General features: G+C 36.9%; 1 protein-coding gene across 8 annotated transcripts in view; it reads left to right on the forward strand.

Annotated features, from left to right (window-relative positions):
* TENM2 (teneurin transmembrane protein 2) overlaps positions 1-22,441 on the forward strand; it is a 586,296-nt gene that overhangs the window by 485,779 nt on the left and 78,076 nt on the right. For all 8 annotated transcript variants that reach the window (XM_088133612.1, XM_088133610.1, XM_088133614.1 and 5 more), the window contains one exon: positions 11,725-11,871. In XM_088133612.1, the coding sequence (XP_087989738.1) occupies positions 11,725-11,871 (147 nt within the window). The remainder of the gene's footprint in view (positions 1-11,724; positions 11,872-22,441) is intronic.

The following is a 22,441-nucleotide window of genomic DNA, read 5'->3' on the forward strand; positions in this document are numbered from 1 at the left end:
CCCCAAAATATACTCAATATCTGGAAAATCTCTATTTTAAGTATTCTTGCATCAAAGCTTTAAAGTAGCTTTCGGGATCAACTTTCCAAAATCTTCTGGGAGGTCCCTGAATCTTAAATTTAACTGACTTTGCTGAAATTTAAATGTATCCATTGTTCTTTCCATTTCTTGGCCCTTTCATTCTTGGCCCTTCCACACTTGTGTCAAATTTTCCTGTTGTTCTTTTAACTCTGTAATATGTTGTGTATTGACTTGAATATTCTTTGCAATGTTCATAATATCTATTTTTTGAAAGCTATTCTTGTATCTTCCATCTCTGTTTTTAGACCATGTTTCATATCCTCCATTTTGTTCATGACTGTTTATTGTGATTGTTCTCAAATTGAAATATGTCAATTTAAAATATGTCTTTTGGTGTCATCTAGTGGATCTTCTTATATCTTGCAGTTGGAGGGTGAGAAAAAGAACTTAAATGTGATACTACAAACTTGTTATGTAAATCCAAAATGCTCAAGTTCAGCTGCTTATACCCAAACAGTCTCTTGCTCTGCTGTCATAATTGTCTATGACTCACAGGTATTCACAGAAGCAGTTAATCAAAGCCTGCAACTTGCTCCCATTATCAAATTGTGTTAGTAATCCAAATTCAAATCTACCTGCTGCATGAGCTCAACAGAATCTGTTTTGCAAATATTTTCCATTCCAGATGTCATCTTGACTAACATTTTTTTTTTCTTTTTTAAGTGAAAAGTTGGCTCACCACAATACTGTTGTTACTGCTGCAGTCAGATCCATTCTCCCTCTCTGCTCCCCCTCCACATGGGAAACATTGGGCAAAGTGGTTCAAATAATGGTAATTATAAAATGTACAGTACAGGAAACGAATTGTCACTGTATGATCCAGTACAGAGAAATGATAATTCAATGGTTGGTTCTTTCAGAGATTTCTTAAATCCTTCTGCCAAAGAAATAAGAAAAGGGGGAGGGGAGATTCAGAGTTGGCAGCATTGAGCATAGGCAGTTGGCTTTGAAAAACTGCATCTGTGTGTGTCCTAGGTGCCAAGAAAAATGGCCTAAGGGAAACCAAGAATCCCCTGGCCATGCTTTCTTAGTTTAATTCATGGCCTATATGGCTAGGAGATAAGAAAAATACCACAAACTTCGAAGCAGGGCAGGAGGAAGATTCCTGTCAGCAAGCCGCCATTGCTCCCATCCCAGCCCTTTCATTCTGACACTCCAAGTCTGGCTGGTTTTCTGCTTCAAACACATGTGTTAAAAATGCTTTTTATTGTTTCCTTTATTTATTTATTTTACTTTATTTTATTTGCAATACATTCCTCAAATTCCCTCTCTCCCCCTTTCCGTTCTTCTGCCACAATTTGTGTTTCTTTTTGTTCTCTGTTTGCTTTCTATTTCCTGAAGGAAATATTTTTAATCTTTACAGGATTCTGGACTCTAATAGAAGGCCAAACCAGCCACTTTCTGGAGTTGATTAATGCTTTCATACATTCTTATTGAACCTCAGTTTTGTGGGTTTTAATAACCTTTAAGCATTATGAAGAGATTTGTCCCTTTTTTGTTTTTCCTTCATGCCTCTCTTCTACCAGTCCCCTAATCTTTGAGAAGTTTCCCTTCTGATAGTCAAATGTGACTATGTTTCCACTTGCACAAATACTAAACTTACCAACATTATGGTCACTATTTCCTGACAGTCCACTACACTTACATTGTGCACCAAATTACACTCATCACTTAGGATTAACTTCTAGGATTGCTTCTCCTCTGGATTGTTCCAAGTCCAACTCTTCAAAGGAACAATCATGCAGGACAATTTGGTTTATTAGTTGGAAATATACTCAATATTTGTGAGAATAATTAAGTCCCATAATTACAACAATCTTCCTCTCCATGCATCTCAGTTTTTGTTTTTAGTATTTCAAGATCACTTTCGGCATTTGATCAGTTGGGTGGTAACATATCCCTAGATCTAATCAGCATCTATGGCCAGATTGTAATGCTTACCAACAAGAATTCTACAGTAGTTCACAGATACCTGATTGGGCATGGCTGGCTAGGCTGTTAGGCTCCAACTCGGCTAAAGATTTTAGATACATGGCATGGAATGGCTAAATAAAAACCTCTACTGCATACTTGGATAAAACTACTTAAAACAGTTAATTGACTTGTCAGCATGAAAGTACAATCTATTCTTATATTTATTGTAGTTTAATTCCAGCACTTCTTTTTCCTGTTCTTCCCATGTTTAATAGACTTTCTATTTTGCACTTTTCAGTCTGGAAGCCAAGTGATTGCTAGTAGTTGACAAAACTGACATCTTTGCCCCAAGAAACTCTGGCTCTCAACTTCCAGAGAGATCTGCATTGCCATCCATAGAGATTCTGTGGAGGAATCTGCTCTTCCAATGTTTTCTAGTACATTAGATTTTATAAGCTCTCCCAGTATGTCCTTCTCTGTCTTTTCTGTAAGATTTGTATCCATGAATGGCTATATCCCATTGATTCTCTCCATTCCACCAGGCTTCTGTTTTAGTTATGTTGTTGTTGTTGTTATTGTTATGGTTGGTGGCACAGTCAGCCAGATGTTTAGACTGGATTTGGCATTTTTATCTACCTATTGAGACCTTTCCAAGGACCTCGGATAGGCAGATGTTGGATGATGATGATGATGATGATGATGATGATGATGGATATCTATTGTTCTCAACCAAGCCTAATTCTCCCATTTTGACTTCTCTCACTGGTATTGCAACTTTATACATCATGCTTTATTTCAAATATTCACTGTGCCATTTCAATGGCCTTTTTAATTTCCTTTTTATCTCCTATCCATCCATTAAAATGCCTCCAATGTTGTCTCTGTCTCTTACAGTATTTTCCAAAGCCTGTACCATTTTGAATTGGATGCTGCCCAACACCAGTTGACCTTACCCCAGGGATGAGTTTTAAAAACCAGTTACTGCCCCTTTGATGCCTCCTTAATTTAAATACATAGTTTTCTAGGACTGCAAAGTTATGGCTTGAAACCAGGAAAATTATAGCTTCTTTAAACAGCCACCAAGTATAGCAAGTACAGTCATTCCACAGCTAAAGCAATTTTCCTGTTTGGGTCTGAATACTGCACATTTCTAGGACAACCCACCATATCACCTAATCTCTTGTATGTATGAATCCATGGCTCTCTACACACATTTCCAAGTCACCACCTTGGTTTCCTGGAAGCCAAGAGCTCACTCCACAGAGCACAACCCACTTATGGCTAACAAGCAGTACTGCATTTGACATTTTTTGCAATAAACTGGAAAATCCCTTCTCCCCTACTAGTTTTCTAGCTTCATACTAGTTATTGTTGGCAAGTTTGGTTTTCTTCTCATTATAGAAAAAGTTTAACTTAAAAGATGGCCCTCATATTATACTTCACACACTTGTAACTCTGGTTTTCTTGCTATCACTAAACCACGTGTGACAAACCCTTAGTTTTTGGTATGAAACAACAATAACCTCAAAAGCATCCGGTAAGTTGACCCTAAATTTCATAAGCCAGACTAAATGGAAGTCAACTTTTATTTCCCAAACAATTCTCCCTTATGAAATCCCTACAACTGGTGAAAACTAGACTATACCTTTATTTTTCATCTAAAAGTTTTTTGGAAGGTTGGTTTAGCCTATAATTTCTCAGTTCCTAGCTATACCCAGGATAGAAATGGAGCATTTCCTTTGACTAAGAAAGCAATAAGATTTTGCTTATCTTCCACATTCTGTGAAACTGAGGAGAGTCTGAGAAAGATGGTAAAAAAGAAGAGGGTGGAGCAAGATGAAACGGTAAAGAGCACCCAACCACCAAACAGAAGGCCCTGTACCCTCTCTGATGAATTGTGAAAATATGCTAAAACTCAATTCAGGTAGTCCTCACTTAATGACTACAATAGGGACTAGAAAATTCATTGTTAAGCAGAGTGGTTATTAAGTGAGTCATGCCCAATTTTACAGCGTTTTTTGAAGTGGGCATTAAGTGAATCACTGTAGCCATTAAGTGAATCATGCAGTTGTTAAGTGAACCACACAGTTCCTCTTTGATTTTGCTTGGCAGAAGCCGGCTGAGAAGGTCACAAATGGCTATCACGTGACGCCAGGACACTCCAACCATCATAAGTATGAGCTGGTTGCCAAGCACCCAGATCGTGATCATGTGACTGTGGGGGTGCTGCAATGGTTGTAAGTACAAGGACTGGTTGTAAGTCCTTTCCATTGTAACTTCGAACAGTCATTAAATGAATGGTTGTTAAGTGAGGACTACCTGTAATTTATTCAAGGAGGAAACAAGTAACTAGTGCAGCTAGAATGACTGCATTGATTTTATTTGGAATTCTTTCTGTGGGATTATTGCTGTCTTTTGTTTTTCGTATATTATGCTTTTTCCAATTATTGTTGTTATTACTATTTATTTATTAAATTTATATACAGCCCAACTCCCAGCAACTCTGGGCATTATTTATTTAAAACATTAAGCCCAAAACATTTTAAAAGGCAAGAAACAATGAGAAGGTAGAGACTTGGCTTCCCTGGCTTAATAAGGCATTTGTTACAGTATTTCTATATCACCCTAACCCTCAGGACTCAGCTACCTCTTATGTTTCAGGATTGGTGAAAGGTTTACTAAGGTTTATATTTCTGGGATTTGGCAGGAAGATCCAAAACATATTCCATTCTATTTGCCCTAGAGTGGGCTGTAAGGAGAAGTTTTGGGTAGAATGGCTAAAACCATCCAAACTGGACAATGTATTATGTGTCAAGAAATTGAGCCTAACGGAAACCCATTATAAATATCTTTTATAGGGAAACTCTTGAAGAAAGCAGTTGCCACTACTTAAGCTTTCTTAAATGCTAGTACAGGTAGTCCTCATTTAGTGACCAAAATTGGGACCTACAACTCTGTTAAGCGAAGCAGTCACTAAGTGAAACTGTGACTATACTTGTGATCTTATTTCAGCTTTCGTTTGCTTTACAGACCTGCAAAGATCATAAATGCAAGGATTGGTTACAAAGTTACTTTTTCATCACTGTTGTAACTATAAATGGTCACTAAATGAGGCAGTCACTAAACAAGGACTACCTGTATAATGTAACTTTCATAATGTGAAAGATGTCTGTATATATTTGTTAGATGTATAAACCTTTTCCCTAGGTGTTTTTCCCCACAACAACAACAAACCTGTGAAATAAATTAAGCTGATTTGATTGATTGGTTGAATTTATATAGACACCCATTTCACTTGATAGACAATAGTGGGCCCAAAGTCACTCATGTGAGTTTCCATGGCTGATAGTGGACATCAAGATATGTCTCTCCCATCCTAACCTCTTATGCTATTTTTGCAACTTCCAAAATCATGGGGTCTTTTCTGCAATGAATCATGAAACTTTCTTTTTTGTTTTAGACAGGATATTCTGTCTAAAACAGCAGCAATCTCATTATTTTAAATATAAAAAGGAGATATATTGCATGCATCTGCATGTATTGACTGCATTTAGATGTAATATTAATTACATGCTTCTGTTAACTGAGTTAACTTGCTGTTGTCATACATTGCTTGAAAATGATTAAACAAAGCAGTTTCCTTCTTCAGTTTCTGACTGATTTCTATATTGCTACTGCTGTTTTTTCAGTATACTAAACCTCTTGTGAGATGGCATAATTTTATCGTATCAAATAATTGCTTGCTAGGGAGCTACAGCAGAAACAGGCAAAAAAAGATTATTAATTCTTCTTAACTACACTTAGCATGCCTAAAAGAAGTACCCACTTGGCAGGTAGGGATAGATGTGAATGAAAAGAAAATGAAGATGGTAGTCATGAGCAAAGTGACACCCTTTAGTACATGCAATGTTGTCACATACAAAAGGGGCAAGGCTTCTGTCACACAACCATCACCACCATCTTAACATTTTTGACTCCTGCTGCAGTTGCCACTGATACTATAAGTCATCTCCTTTCTGCTCTGCAAGAGTTAGCCTTGAATCGAGAAGTTTTTAATCCTTTCCCAACATGGAAAACACTAGGATAGGTAAAAGAGTTTCTGACCTAAAGGCATGCTTGTAGAAGTCACTTTGGATTTTCTATGAAGTCTACAGAGAAATCATACATCTGACTTTCTAAAATAAGAAGAGACATAGGAATGTGTATATTGGCCCACCATGTTCCCCAAACGTCATGACCACTATTTAGAAACCTGCAGTAGAGTATGATACAACACTGGGGGAGGGGCATCAAAAAAAAGTCATGACCACATGATTGAGGACCCTCCCTTTTTTTATTGCATCAATGACAGATTCATGAACAAAGAATGATCAGAGGGACAGTACCAACATTAGCTCTCCAATTTTTTTGCTTGTTCCAAAAGTGTTTCAGTGATATCAGGGATTGAAATTTGTGTATCCACCAGTATCTGACTGCTATAATTAACTATTTCTTAATCAGCTTTCACCTATATCCAGTCATCCAATAAATGTATCTGAAGATAATTTGAAATCAAATTTCCCTGCTTCATAAAGAGAAAACAAATGAAAGTAGTGAAAAATATGAGCAGTACTAAAAGACTGAGTAAACACATGCAAGACCCAAACTATGGTGCAGACACATATTCAACTTAGGGTTGTCTTCAAAAAATAATTCATAGAAAGTGTATTGGGTCATGGGCTATGGAGAAAGTGTAGGATTATGGTCCCAATGAAGAACTAGGCAATAGTAGACCAGAGCATCATCATGTTCCTGAACTCATCCAGAATTGGTGATTGATTGATTTAGAATTTAGAACTTATAGGCAATATCTGTAACTGTTATTTATGCTCACCTTCCAGAAAGGAAGTATTTTCATCAGCACCTGGTCCTGTTTTTTATTTCCCGGGAACATGTGGCTCTAGGCTCACAAATACATTTTGAAACAATATTTTCCTTGATGTCTAAGATGATACATAGAGACCCATAGCCTCTCCTTCAATGCTTCTCTCAATTATTAGGCTTTGCATTGGGGTGCAAATAAAGTTACCTTACAGAATTCTCATTTAAGACTGGTAATACTGCTAATATAGCATTAGTCAGGTTTTCATACAGAATCTGATCACCTAGCATCAGCAGATTTAATGTGATCCTACTGAATATGTTTCCAATCAAGAAGCATGTCTGCTGTCAAAGAGATCCACAATACTATGGGTTTGTGGCTTTTGATGGACATTTATAGATTTTTACTGTAAACTGTCCAGAGTCACTCTGTAGTGAGATGGGCGGTGACAAATTTGAAATATAAATAAATAAAATATATTTATATAGACATCTACAAATTTGGCCCTGGCTGAATAGAATCAACATTCCCATCATGGGGTAGTGGATTTCTTTTTTATGTCAGTGCCCCTAACTAGTAAATGGGTTTGTGGTTTATCGCCTTGCTAAGATGTAGCAGAAACTGTTAGCAAATGGCATATATGGGAAAGTAATATGCTGGCAGCCAAGCAGTGATCCTGAGATGGTGATCCAGCCTTTTATTATGTCTGTCTTGGACTGACCAAAATGTGACAGACCTCATAGCTGCACAAATTGTATTGTTTGTGAAGTGCTTCATTAGAAACAAAATGTGCACAACCAGAATAAGTAGAGAATGTCCCCATTGATCAATTACACTGTAATATTATCATTTTTAACTTATAAATGTTCATAGAAGCAGGAATTGTAAGGCCTAAGAAATTACATTTTTGCTAATTTTCACCAGGAGAGGGCTTTAAATTCTCTCTTGGATTAACTCTAGGAAGTTAGATGGCCTTTTGTATAGAGAACTACAGCAAAATATTTGAAAGAAAATCTGTCAGCTACCAACATGGAACTATTACTGAGCATTCCCACAAGCCCCACAGACTAATTGTGAATTTCCAGCCCTTTCTTGTAGCCTTTTCAGCAACCCAGCTTTGTCTCCAGTCACAAGAAAGTACCCCACGTGTGGCACCTCATGTGCAATGGGAGGAAGGATAGGTGCTGACTCATCGACTATGGGCTGTGTCCAGTATACTGCTAGTTAATTTCAAATGAGGGAGGGGGTTATCACTGTTAAAGATGGTAGAGAATCTGTATTTATTGTGGCTGCAAATACCTTTCAAGTAGAAATGGGTGAGGAGAATGAAGGGCAAGCTAGCCTTCGGGTTGAGCGTCATTGTGTGAGTAACACCTGAAAAATAATAACTTGCCTCTTTATGGTGTTGGTCCTTTCATGGATGTGCTTTTCAAATGCATAGGCTATGTCATGCTTGGGCTCTTTATGGCAGTGTTCATGACCTAGGTAAAATAGCTGATGCTTCTTGTGGCATGAATACAGTCCAAGCCAAAAGAAAACTGTCCCAGTGCAATTCTGAATGTAGCATTATGTGGAGACTCGTATGTTTTCCCTTCATTCTGCTATGCATCTTTCACCAAGGCGTTAACCAGTTACACTCCTTCACCTTTTGTTTTTCCACCTAATACTCAGCCTTGCTGCATCCTGCAGATCTGTGCTCCCTTTTGCTCCATTGTGAGAAAGTTTGTACGTTCATCACACTTTATAAACCAATGTAGGGCATCTTATTTTTACCAATCATAACCCTCGCTCCTTTGAATAAAGAGTCCATGTTTTAAATACTGGTTGAATTTTAAAGGAAAGAAGTGGAATTCTTTTAACATCCCTCCTTCCAAAGGGTTTTAAAATCATTTTCCCCCATCAAAAATTGAGAGTATTTTCCCATAACCTACAATTTTAGAATAAATTTCTAACTTTAAGTCTAAAACTCTTCCAGCACTGACTTTAATTATACTCCTCCTATATTTTTACCAGGAGAGGGCTTTAAACTTTAAAGCCTTTAAAATTTAAAATATTCATCCCATGGTTAACCACCAATATATATTTTGCTTCCTTAGATAATATGGGAACTCACTCTTGCCTTGCTGCAAATTGGATTGGTTTCTTTTATACTGTTACATGTTTTTCTCAGAAGGTTGTCAAGCCCCCCAAGCAATTCCTGTTCCTCCTATTTTTTCCTTTACCTACACTAGGATTAAATTTCTGCCAGAGCTGAGAACTTGCTTCATTGAACAGGTCTTTTTAGAAAAACTGCCTCCACTAGTGTGGGGGTTGTCCCAATATTGATTTATTACATTGAAATAATTTAATGAATTGCAGTAGTGCTGGAGAAACCAATCCCAATCCTTGTCCTCAAGCTGATCTCCTCTTGGATAAAGGCCCTGGTTAGTGGTCTTTGTGTGGAATAGTACCCTCACAAAATCACTGTGAGATCACTTCTCCTGTGCAAGATTGGGAAAATTAGTTGTTAGACTACATGTCCATTTGTTGATGGTGCAGACTTTGGAGTAAGTGTGCTAATAAGAGGTGGTCTTAGTACATAAGCGGGTCATCTGTTATTTGCAACTGGTTGTTTAGGATGATTCTATATACTCAGCTGTCTTTTCCAAAGGGTATCAGCTTTTCAATTCCATTCCTGAGGACTTTTGATATGGGGAAACTCCTTGAATTTTTTCCAGGATATTAACCATCTTTGTACACAATGGTGATGAGACACAAACACATTTTCTCTGACATCACTAAATGATAGCAGCCTCATTCCAAAACACGTTCCAGGGTCTTTTTTGAATTTCCAGGTTTATGCAAAGATCAGTGGAAGGTCCCTGTCTCTTAATTATTATAGCAGTTGGTCCAAATTCTCCATTTGTTGAGTGTCCTGGGAGCATATGCTTAAGAAGCTACAGCAAAGAAACAAGCAAGCAAGGATTTCTGTGGAGTTTCCCCAGCCACAGATTATTTGAGGGTAAGGGGGGTAGAGAAGTTTCTCTGTATATATCAGAGAGAAAAGAAAGTGCTTTTGAAAAAGAATATCTCCAGTTAGCTTTCTAAGCTTCCACAAAGTTTGCCTCAACTGAGATCAGAGGTAGTGGGCTGTTTTTAACCTTTTTAAAGAAGAATATACTGTACGCGTACAAGTAAAAGACTGATGGGGAATGGGAGTTAAAGAACTTTACTACACTGTTTGTGTCATGGGATGCAAACAAATAATCCTGCAGGGAATAATAATTGGCTTCAGGAAGATAAATGTGTGAGGAACATCAAGTTGTGAAATGTTTGGTCAAGAAAAATTGTGCCCTTGCAATCATCAGTTAGTGTTTCCGAAAAGAACTCCCAGAAATATGTCAGTCTGAGAGAACAGATATCCTTTCCTTTACTCTCACTGCAGTTGCATGATAGGTATTTGTAACTTTAAGTTGTGTAAAGGGAAAAGATTTGCCACAGATTTATTTGTTGTTTTGAATGGGCACCATTTAAAAGCTGCTATTAGATCTAATTAGATCCCTTTATCCTGCTTGGGTCTAGCAACAGCTCTGAAACGAAGCCCTGAAATAAAGGACTTCTCATGGAGGAATAGGTTGGGAAATAATACATGTTGCAGTGCAGAAGGCAATGACAGCTTTAAAAATACTCTGTAGAACTAAGATAGACTGGAACAGTTCAGTTGTATAGTTGCCTCCTGTTTCTTACTCCTCTCTTTCCCTATTTCTTTTAATGAATAAGATTTGTTCTATTATCTCTTGAGACCATTTACCTCAGGATGCTGATCACCATTGCTGTTTGTAGTCAGAATGGCATGAATCATTTTATTTTATTTTATTTTATTTTATTTTAATTTCAATTAATAGTTAACCATGCTAAGCTAATACCACTTGTTTTACAGGTCAGGGAAAGCAAAAATAGGCATTCTGGTGCTACAACTACCATATCTGGGCTGCAGAAAATCCAGATAACTACTACAGCAGGAACAGCTCTTACCCATATAGACCGCTACCCAGAAAATTATGCAGTCAGCATACAGATTACTTGGGAAAATTTGCTTCTAATTATGAGTGAAATTTCAGCAGATGGAACCTTTGTGTCCTTTACTTTGATATGAGCATGATTATTTCTGAATAATCAGAAATAGTTATCTTTTGCTGTCTTTATGAAGTATTGTCTGAAAACTAAGTATCTGTGAATTTAAAACCAGTTTAATCTAATTAGGGGCCCATGATAAATAACCACAATCTGCATTTAAGAAAGTGAAACAACAGGACATGTTTTGTGTTTTCTGCCATATCTTTTAGAAAATACAAATTTATGCTCAGATCTGTTTATATTGTAGAATTTTTTGGTAAACATGTATAGTTATCTGAAATAACAAGAATGATCGTGGATTATAGTAGCTTTTATTTAAATTACCCCTGCTCCCTATTAATTTATACAGTGGCATAGCAGTTCAAACCACAAAGTAGCTTTGTCCATGGGGGAGATCCATCATATTTATACAGAATTAGCAAGATGTTATGTCAAATAGTTATTTAAAGATAATAGAAGCAAAGTATAACTATTAGAAGAAGACTTAATCTCATTTTGCAAACCTTTTAAAATAAATCCTGAAGACAGCTTGTTGGCAAGAAGGACTACATATAATTTTCATAGACTCTCTTCTGCCTTCTACTTAGTCAACTTCAGAGCAAAAATGATGTCCCTTACATCAACAAGCCCACCTGATATAGTCTTTAACTTTCTTTTTGGGTGCACAGTAATGTTGTCTAATGTGCCTACAGCATAGATTCTTCGTGCAAATCAGTATTACTTGAACTTATCTTCTTCATTTCTTCAACCAGATGGCTGCCCTGATTTGTGCAATGGCAATGGGAGATGCACACTCGGTCAGAACAGCTGGCAGTGTGTCTGCCAGACCGGCTGGAGAGGGCCTGGATGCAATGTTGCTATGGAAACCTCCTGTGCTGATAACAAGGATAATGAGGGAGGTGAGCAAAAGTCTTCCAATTCCCAGCCTCAAAAGAACAGAGGGTTATGTGCAGTTTCGTCATGAGTCATTTTACGAAAGACCCCCTCTCCTACTATTGTCAAGTGTTGTTGTTACATTTCCATTGAAGCAAATGAGATGGATAAAGTAGTGCTCTTGTGAGCAAAATAATGTGACCTGAAAGACTTCTTTTAAACATAGGGCTTGATTCATTTCTGGCAAAGCTCAGATTTGGGGGCTAGAATTTTCACTAGGCATTTGTGTGGTTTAGAATTTCAAGTCTCAGTGCTCCTTCAGATACACCCCCTTTGTGACTTACACTTGCAGAAATACCAGCATACATTGCAGATTATTCAAGCAAAGGCACAGATGATTAAGCAGGACACTTTCCAAGGTATTGTTAAATACCAACTATGGGCAAATACAAGAGAATTCTGGACAAAGGTAATACTTGTATTTTATCATCTTCAATTCACAGTGCAGACAATGCTAAATGGAACAGAGTAGTGGAACTCATTTTACTGGCTATGATACAAGAGTTTATTCTTGTTTTTTAAATAACGTGTTCATTAGTAAAATACAGAGTTCTGTCTCAGTATCTTGTCCTGAAGACCCTATATGCTGGAAGAAAATAAGCCAGTGATAAATTGAAAACTGTTTTAGTACAAAGTACCCTCTGACTTCAAATGCTATAGCTATCTGTTTTAATACATTCACTAGTGACACATTTCTATGTATTACATTTTCCAGTCTATATGTGTGTGTTTTTTCCTCCCACATGCATTTTTATCTATCATGCATAATCATTTCCCAAGGATTTAGCTCCAAGTATATTGAGTAATATTTGAAGAATTCATTTTTTATTAGTAATTTAACATTCAAACAACAACCTTTCTCAACATTTGAAGCTAATTGCCAAAACTTGTTTACCTGCGTGTTTCTTGCATTCTTTGGCCTGTTGAATGAACATAGGGGCACATTCATATGAAGATTCAGCATTAGTGTGAAAGTAGAACCAGATTACTGTGTTTTCATGATGTCAACAGCACTGGAGAACTGAAGTGACTTTTTCCCCCCAAATCAGCTGTAATACAGTTGAACCTTCTGCAAACTATTGGCGGGTGAAGGGGAGGTGGATTGTTTTGTTTCTGAGATTCATTGAGAAGTATACAAAGGTAAATAACATTTATTATATGTTGATTTAGAGAAAGCTAAATAGCTTGAATTATAGAATTCTTTGCCAAATATGATGTTGCTAAATGCAGTAAGAACAGTATATGATAGAAGTAAACAAGACATTTAAGAAATTCTGCCTAAAATTAAATAAAAAGCTTGGCAAATAGTTCAACACTGAACAGGGAGTGTGAGACAAAGATAGGTAGTATCTCAGTCATTGTATCATATATTTGTGGATAAATGTATAAAGAATGGTTTTCATGATGTCACAGGTATGCTGGTTGAAGACATGAATATAACTGTACTTCTGTATGTAAATTGTGCTAGTATATTACATTTTTCTATTGAGGATCTGCCTGACAAGGTGGCAGTACCTAGGCAGCCCTAGCTGATCACACATGCCAAATAAAGTTAAGCAAGAACAGATTTTATTAGTATTGCATGGGAAGTCCCACAGCTGTAGAGTAGACAGGAAAACTTAAAAAATAGCCAATAAAATATGGATATGTCCATGAAGTTGCCAAGAGTTGTGCTCAACTGAAAGGAAACTTTGCCTTTCATTTAGGATCTAGTAGTGCCAAAATAAGTTTAATTTTTAAAAAAAAGTTTATTATCAGTATGCAAAGGTTTATTATGGGTAAACCATCATGGTGGGGAGATAGGGAGTATTCCTGGGAGGGATAAGCAAAGAACACCAGGAGTGTAAGCCAGATGTATCTACTCCCGGAAATGAAGGTTATTGCAGCTACACAGCAAAAGCAACCAGCAACCTATATTGCAGCAGCAATATAAAAAAATGCTGGAGGTGGACAATCACTTTAGTGACAATGGCAACGTAACGTTTCATACTGCACAGGGGAAGGAATTATAAATAACTCCTATATTTTACTAAGGAAATAACATGGATAGACAATATCAAGTAAAAAAAAAGCATCCTGGAGAAAGTTTGTGTGGTTGATGGCACACAGTCAGTCAATCAATCAATCAATCAATGTGCAAACAAAAAATAGAAGGATGCCAACAAGTGAAACCTGCGCATGAATGAAAAATCTTTAAAATACTGTACCATTTTTTGTTGCTGTTGTTGGCTTTAAAAAAAAAATACTGTATTGTGGCTTTTTATGGACACTGTGTATTTGGTGATGGTAAGAATTGTCCAAAACATCTGGAGGGCAAGGATGAGGGCAAGACTGATCTTGTTCACAAATAATCTGAGATAAAGTTCATTTGAATACTAGGAATCTATTCAGTTCCTTGATTTTTTTTTTGTTTTAAGTACTGTGGGAATATCCTAAGAATAGGTGCAATGCCTCTAAACAAATGACAAAGATATCAGGTTTACAGAAAGCACTGAGAATGTAATTGTTTGTTTGTTTATTTTTCCAATTTGTCATAAGCAGAATGAAATGGCATGTACACTTCCACTTAAGGTTGATAGACATATTCAAATACAATAGCTTAATTAAAAAAAAAAAAAAAACTTCTGGAGGCTTTTCTGTGCCTTAGAAAAGTTACATGAGGAATCTAGCCATATGATTTCTGTCAATATCACCAAGCAAATACCAGCTATGAAAAGGAAGAGTTCTGGTATGGTGAAAATTAAGGCATTGCAAGAAAACTCCATGTTGTGTTCTCAGTTGGTACTTTTTATTTATTTTTTTAAATATTTTGAATTTACACACTGCCCATCTCATGAGGAAGTGACTCTGGGTGGTTTACAATAAAACAAAAAATAAATATTAATTAAAATACAATAAAAACAGTATAAAAATACAGTAAAACCAAACACATACTGTACATAAATAATAATATCTTCCAAGATGCTGGTGATTGATAAGATGCTAACATATGGGAGCATCTTCAAGGTGCTAGCCACCTCAAAGAGGTTGATTGCCTCTTTTCTCGTCCCATGCAAGTTGGCAGAGCCAGGTCTTAACCCTTTCCAGAAGGTCAAGAGAATAGGGGCCTGCCTCACCTCTGGGGGAAGGTATTCCATAGGGTGGGGGCCACAGCAGAGAATGCTCTCCTTCTGGACCCCGCCAGTCAACTTTCTTTCATTGATGGGGTCCACAGCATACCCTCTCTGCTTGACCAGCTGGGACAGGTCGATATAATGGGGATGAGACAGTCCCTCAGGCAATCCGGTCCCATGCCATGTAGGGCTTTAAAGGTGATAACCTTGAATTGGACCCAGAGCAAACTGGGCTGCATTTTGAACCAGCTGAAGCTTCCAGATACTCTTCAAGGGTAGCCCCATGTAGAGCACATTACAGTAGTCTATATTGGCTTTGCAATTATAGCATTTATTTTCCTGGAAACTCATTTTCAATTATGCCCACATGTTTGTTTGAGTTACTTTAGTGTAGCGGTGAGTGTGGAGGGACTTAATTATTGCATTCAGGTACTAAAAAAAGTGCAGGCTCTTTTTAGAATACAATGCTGAACATATTCTGAAAACAGACCTGAAGGATAATTCACAGCCACACAGGAAACTTGTAAATCAGTAAAAGGTTAAAAAACAGCCATTCTTTTTCCTATGCAAAACATCATTTTTCACTTCTATTGAAGCAGTCCTTTCTAAATTCTGTGAGAGTTCTTCAGAAGCGGGGCACAGAAATCTTCCAACTTCTTATAACAGAGTTTTCACCTCTCCATTAGTCTTGACTTGCTGTGACACCCCATCGATGCTGAATTAGAGTTTTTGCAACCCAACACTCATTCTTGAAACTTCTCCTTGCTCTTTGCTCCAGGCAACTGCTGTGTTAACACATTTACATGCCTTCCTCTGTCTTAAAACATTTTACATGGTTATACTGTAGGATATCTTTGACCAGAAATTCTCCGTAACTCTATGGCTGCTTGCAATTATCTGTTTTAAAAGAACAGTGGTGATGTTATGCTTTTAAGATAAAGCATTTTAAGAATGTAAAGAATTGTTTACTAGATTTTTTTTTCTTGCCCTACCTCAAAGGAGAGAGCAAGTTTTTGTGATGCATACTGATTTCTCTATTTGTGGTCCATTATGTTTTTATACCCAAATACTGCAGTCTTACAGGAGGAAAAGATCTAAGGAGGTCTAGGGAGGAAAAGGACCAAACAAGTCAAAAAATAAATAAAAGCAGACACTACCACATTTTAGACACTAAATGCTAGGACTAAATCAATGTGGGAGTTGATTGATTTTTAAAACAATTCTTTTGACATCCTATCATAGAAAGTATGTTCATAATTATGAAATGTCTGGATCATAATCATAGGAAAAAGCCAGACCCAATAGAATCCCTGATCAATTCTAGAATGTGTCTATTTATTTTGTTCTTAAAAATAAAATATCAATCAATAAAATTCCTGAATGACCAGGAAGAAAGTTCATCATTGTCAAACATGTAATGTTTATTTTTCTTATTTTGTAAAACATCCATTAATTTGTTTCCTAATTTTTGTTGTTGTTTAGTCGTTAAGTTGTGTCTGACTCTTCGTGACCCCATGAACCATATTACGCCAGCCCTTCCTGTCCTTCACTGCCTCCCTGAGTTTGCTCAGTTTCATGCTCATTGCTTCAGTGATGCTATCTAACCATCTCATCCTCTGCCATCCTCTTCTCCTTTTGCCTTCAATCTTTCCCAGCATCAGGGTCTTCTCCAAAGAGATCTCTCTTCGCATTAGGTGACCAAAGTATCTGAGCTTGAGCTTCATTATCGATCCTTCCAATGAGCAATCAGGGTTGATTTCCTTTAAGATTGACTGGTTTGACCTCCTAGCAGTCCAGGGGACTCTCAAGAGTCTTCTCCAGCACCACAGTTCAATTCCTAATTTACATACTGATTTTTTATGCATATATATGCATAGATATATGTGCACAAACATTTGCACACACATATTTAAAGGGCATGGTTTTTCTGAAATATTTTTACCAAAGAAGTTTCCTAATTAAAAAATAGGAGATTCCAGATGCTAGCTTTTTGTTAAAGTTTTCATTCAAAGGTGTGTGTGTGTGTGTATGTTTAATTATTTTTTAAAATGTTTGAAATCCATTAATTTAGTCTTTGCAGAATCCTTTAAAATTTAATCCCTTTTTAATCAAGTTCTCAGTAAATAATTGTTAAGTATGTTTGATGGAGATTATGGATAGTTTATTCATGATTATATGACAAATTTTATATTCACAGGACTGTGATTAAAATCTATAAATCTCACAAGATGGCACATATAACTATTTAAAACATCATAGACTTAATTCAGTGAGCTAGAGTATTTGGAAACAAGATTCAGAGGCAAACAACAGGTTAAAAGTTATTTTTAAGTACAATTTTTTTTCTCAATTTCTAGTATTAGAATTAATGATTGAATTACTTGCAAGGCTTGGGGTTATCTACAAATATCTGACCCTCAATCCATTATTTAGGGGATGTGGTGGCACAGCGGCTTAATGACGCTGAAAGTTGCTGGCCAGAAATGGTCGACACTTCAGCGGTTTAAGCCCAGCTTTCACGTAGCAGAGTGAGCTCCTGCTTCCTCCCCCAGTTCATGTCAACCCAACCGTTTGAAAACTTACGTGAGTAGATAAATGGGTACTCTCACTCCGGTGGGAGGAAAAATGCTGGCGGCGCCTTGCAAAAGGAGTCGGGAGCAGTTGCCGGTAGTGCGGAAGCCGCACTCGCCCAAAAAAGGCGCGAAGCAACGGAAACCCCGCCTCCTGCGCTTGCCAGCTGGGCTCTACTCTAGGAAGGAGGCACTGGCAAACCACTTCCAAAACACCTTGCCTTGAAAACTGCAAAGGACTCATCCAAAAGCAGTCACTGCAGAGTCGGTAACGACTGAGTGCAGATAAAAAAAAAATAAAAACATAATTTTAAAAAATCCATTATTTAGCCTTATTTTTATTTGTTACGGTTAAAATGCTGCATTAAAATCTATCTTAACTTTTGAAAGCCTCAGCAGACTTTGTCTTTAGTACAGATTTATACCATGGTTGAACTTTCACAGACAGAAAAAGAATACGTTATATACGTTTTTGCATGTTTTTCTTTAAAGTGCTTGCATTTTGTTATTTAGACCAATGGATCATATCAAACTCAAAAGATAAAACAGCCTGGAATGATTTATAATCCTGCTTGTCCTGATGTTAAATAATATATGTGTCTTCCTATTTAAAGTATTTTTTCTTCCTGTATCTATTCAAAAAACTAAGCTTCAAACACCACCTGTGATCAAGACACTGAAAAAAATATATATATTGGCCGAGCTGGTTGTCCAAAATCATACTGCAGAACTTTTTTTCCATTTTGTTATTTATTATTTCAGTTTATAAATCATATTTCTGCCAACGTCAGAAGTAATATATAAGTAATTAAAATAGGGTTTGGGGAAAACAACTAAAATTATGATCTAATAACTCTTGTTGTACTCTGCAACTGAGATATTTTCTTGAGGGACTTAAGATGTACCATATTTCCAAGACTGCTCCTTTCTCTACACAATTTAAAATATTATTTATGTGCCTATAGTTTTATTGTATTGTTTTCTTCCCAAATAAATCCCAAACTAACTTTAAAACCATAAAGAAGATAATGAATTGATTAATTAAATCATAAAGCCAAAACTCTGAAAATAAATACCCAAGAACAAGTCAGGCACAGATAGCTTCTCTGTACGATTTTCAAAAAAGAGATACGATCTTCCTTAGTCTTTCCATTTAGAGAAAAGCTGGGGAAGATTGATTGGTTTCAACCCTGGTGAGGTGAAATATCACCACTAATCTGGTTCCTCAGTTATTGCAATGGAGATTTCTGGATATATAGATGTGTTACCTTAACCATATGTCATGAGCATGACACCATCCCTCTACAGAACATGTCAATCTTTGAAACCTTTTATCATCATTGTATAACAAGTACAGTGTCCTTTACTTCACGTCAGAGCACTTGAAGAAAATACAAACCAAACCATATTGTCAAAGGCTTTCATAGCCGGAATATGATGGCTGGTGTGGGTCTTCCGGGCTATGTGGCCGTGTTCTGGAAGTTTTGTTTCCTAACATTTTGCCAGCATCTGTGACCGGCATCTTCAGAGAGCAGGAGCACAGACAGGAGCAGTTCTCTCTGTGCCCAGGATGATGTGACCCTTTTGTGGGTATTTATAGAGATCTGAAGGGGGGGGGATTGGGGGTGTGTGGTGGGGGGGTTGAACATGCTCTCAAGCACACTGGACACAAAATCCTATTTGAAAACACAGAGATACTGGACAACACCAACAGCCACTATACCAGGCTATACCGGGAAGCCATTGAGATTCACAAACACCAACACAGCTTCAATAAAAAAGAGGAGTGTCTAAAAATCAACAAAACCTGGCTACCAATCCTGAAAAATACAGCCTGCAAAAGGTCAACAAACTCAGCTCAACCACCAGGACGTGTGAACAGTTCACACAATGAACATACTAATCACCCCCAGCAGCCACTCGTTAACAACTCAATAGAAAAAAAAACCCTGCCTAATCCCCAGGAAGATACACACAGATCCTGACACCAAAACAAGCAGCCACTCATTAACCCAAACCCCATACCCCCCCACACACCACACACACCCCTAACCCCCCCACCACACACCCCCAATCCCCCCCTTCAGATCTCTATAAATACCCACAAAAGGGTCACATCATCCTGGGCACAGAGAGAACTGCTCCTGTCTGTGCTCCTGCTCTCTGAAGATGCCGGTCACAGATGCTGGCGAAATGTTAGGAAACAAAACTTCCAGAGCACGGCCACATAGCCCGGAAGACCCACACCAGTCAAACCATATTGCTTTAATTTTGTCAGACGTTGGGCCAACTCACCCAGTACAGTCACCACTGATTGGGAACTGTTTTCCAGAGTTTTTCCTGCTGTCCTAGGAAATGTGAAGGATTGAACCTTAGATTTTCTGCATATAAAACAAGCATGTGGGTAATTTATTTGCTGGGAAAAAGAGGAATGGAACCTTTCCCTCTCACCATCCTCTGACATGATTCAGGAGACGTTACTCCACATTCTGTTCAGCAGTCTTATTTATGTCATTCCTTACCTTTTTCTCAAGTCAGCAACAGCAGTCATTAGGTACAGACAGATGCTTTAGTCCCCAAAGTACTTAGGCTACAAGGATATGAACAAGATAGAAAGCAGATGTCCTTTTCCATTGGGTGCATAACACATCACTGTATGTTATCCCATGAGATATGAAAGAATAACATGCACAATATTTCTGCATTGTTTTTCCCTACCAGTCATCATTCAGTTTGGAGAAAAGGGGAATTTGCATTAGAAAACCTTTCAGAGAATGGAATGTGGCAAGGATGGTGCATGTGTGAATACCCTGTATTTCACTGTACTCTCTCCAGCAGACTGCAACCTTTCTGGCATTTATGCATTGTGCTTTCTTAGTAGCAGTGCTATTGTTGCCACTAATAGAAACTTCTTTGTTTAAGATATTGTTGGAAAATTTCTGCTTCTGCTAAAAAAAAAAAAATTGGAGATCTTGTCCACCCAATTTTTCCCTACACAGTTTGAAAGGTCTTTTGTGCCCAATTCATGGATGAACACTGTAAATTAAACAAATTAAGGTTAACATTAGCCCCAAAGTGCTTGCCATAGATATTCTAGTTTGGTGCCATCTTTAATTGTTTTTATAATTATTTTTGCAGTTTTGTTCAATTTTCTTAAGATTTACAATTAGATTAGGCTATGGGTTGGAGAATATGGTATTTCAATTGGCTAATTGTGCTTTTTTTCTCCCCCTTATTCCAAATGCTGGTTGCATCTTATAAATAAGCTCTGTAGTGACCATGGTGATTTCCTTATTCTCTTCTAAATTATTTCACAAATTAAGAATTCAGACTAATGTTCTTTCACTGTAAATATCTTCTCATACAAAATAATATCAGAGGAAATGCATGCATATCTAACCAGCACATTATTGAAGCCCATAAACTGGATATAGTTAACTCTTTTTTTCTGACTGATATAGCCAAATAAGACAAGGAAGGTTTCTATGACTCCAAATAAAGGTTTCTTTTGTTGTAAGACAAGATTCACTTGCAGAGTAACATGATTTCTGAGTAGCACGTTTGACCTATTTACTTAAGAATGTGTTTTTGAGTTTTTAAAAACAAAATCATCTTTAAACTAAAAGAGAAAAAAGTGTGGAGAAAAAAGAGAAAGAGAAATAATGGATCTTGCCCTCCTGCAATAATTATTTGGACCAGCTTTGCTTTTATAGAATGGTGAATCCTGTGATTTGATATTTCATCAGGCTTGTGACATTTAAGATAATGCAAGTATTTCAGAGCACAAAAGCAAATCATGTAATTTAGCTTGCCTCATCAAGCTCTGGCGCAGCAGGGGTTTCTAATTCAGCTCAGACAAAAGATTTATAAGGTTCTAAGTACAAATACCCACAATACCTCCGGAGGGGGGAAAAAGGCTCTCCTGAGCAAACACAATGGACCTGGTGCTTGAAGTCATTTTTAAAATTGCTACCATAATAAACAATTGAAATCTGTTATTGATAGTTTTTAAATATATAAAAATACAGATAGCATACGTAGCAAATTTGGTTCATACTGGGAGTCACTAAATCATGAACTTGTTTTTCTAACTTGAGGAAAATATTCTGTATACTTAATAATAAAGGTTTTGCATTTTCTTTTTATATAATTTTATTACAATTTTTTAAAAAGGAGTATACAAATTAACAGAAACTAATATAGAATAGAAAAAAAGAAAAAGAAAAGACAAGGCCAAAAGTGCAGAAAAAAAGAAAGGAAAGAAAATATAAAGAAGTACCTTCCAATGTTCTTTACAGTGTATAGGCATACATTTACCTTTTACTCTACGGTTGCAACAATAACTCATTTTTTCTATAATCTATTTTTTTCCCCTAATCATCAAAACCATAAATCATAAGTTCATTTTTGTCTATTACATACAAAAAGTCTATAAGGAGTTTCCAGTCAGCAGTAAACATATATACTGTCTTTTCTCTGATCAAAGTCAATTTGGCCATCTCAGCAAGCTCTATCATCTTCACCATCTATTCCTCTATTGTGGGTAGTGTCAAATCTTTCCATCTTTGTGCATATAATAATCTTGCTGCAGTTATCATGTAAAAAAAAAAAAAAAGTTCCATGACTTTTCTTTTAACTGTTTATCCATCTGTTCCCAAAGAAAATCCTCTGGTTTCAATTGTATATTAACTTTTACAATCTTCTGAATTAGTGTTTGCATTTAAATTCAAAACTTTTTGGCTTTTTTATATATCCACCAAGCATGATAAAATATCCCTTCTTGTTGTTCACATTTCCAATACAAATTTGAAGTCCCTTTATACATTCTAGACAATTTCTCCAGTGACATATAT

This window comes from Python bivittatus, unplaced genomic scaffold (genome assembly GCF_059951505.1).
Source record: "Python bivittatus isolate LINGU-HERP-01145 unplaced genomic scaffold, Pbiv_v1 ctg000080_np1212, whole genome shotgun sequence".
NCBI classification, from domain to species: Eukaryota; Metazoa; Chordata; class Lepidosauria; order Squamata; family Pythonidae; genus Python; species Python bivittatus.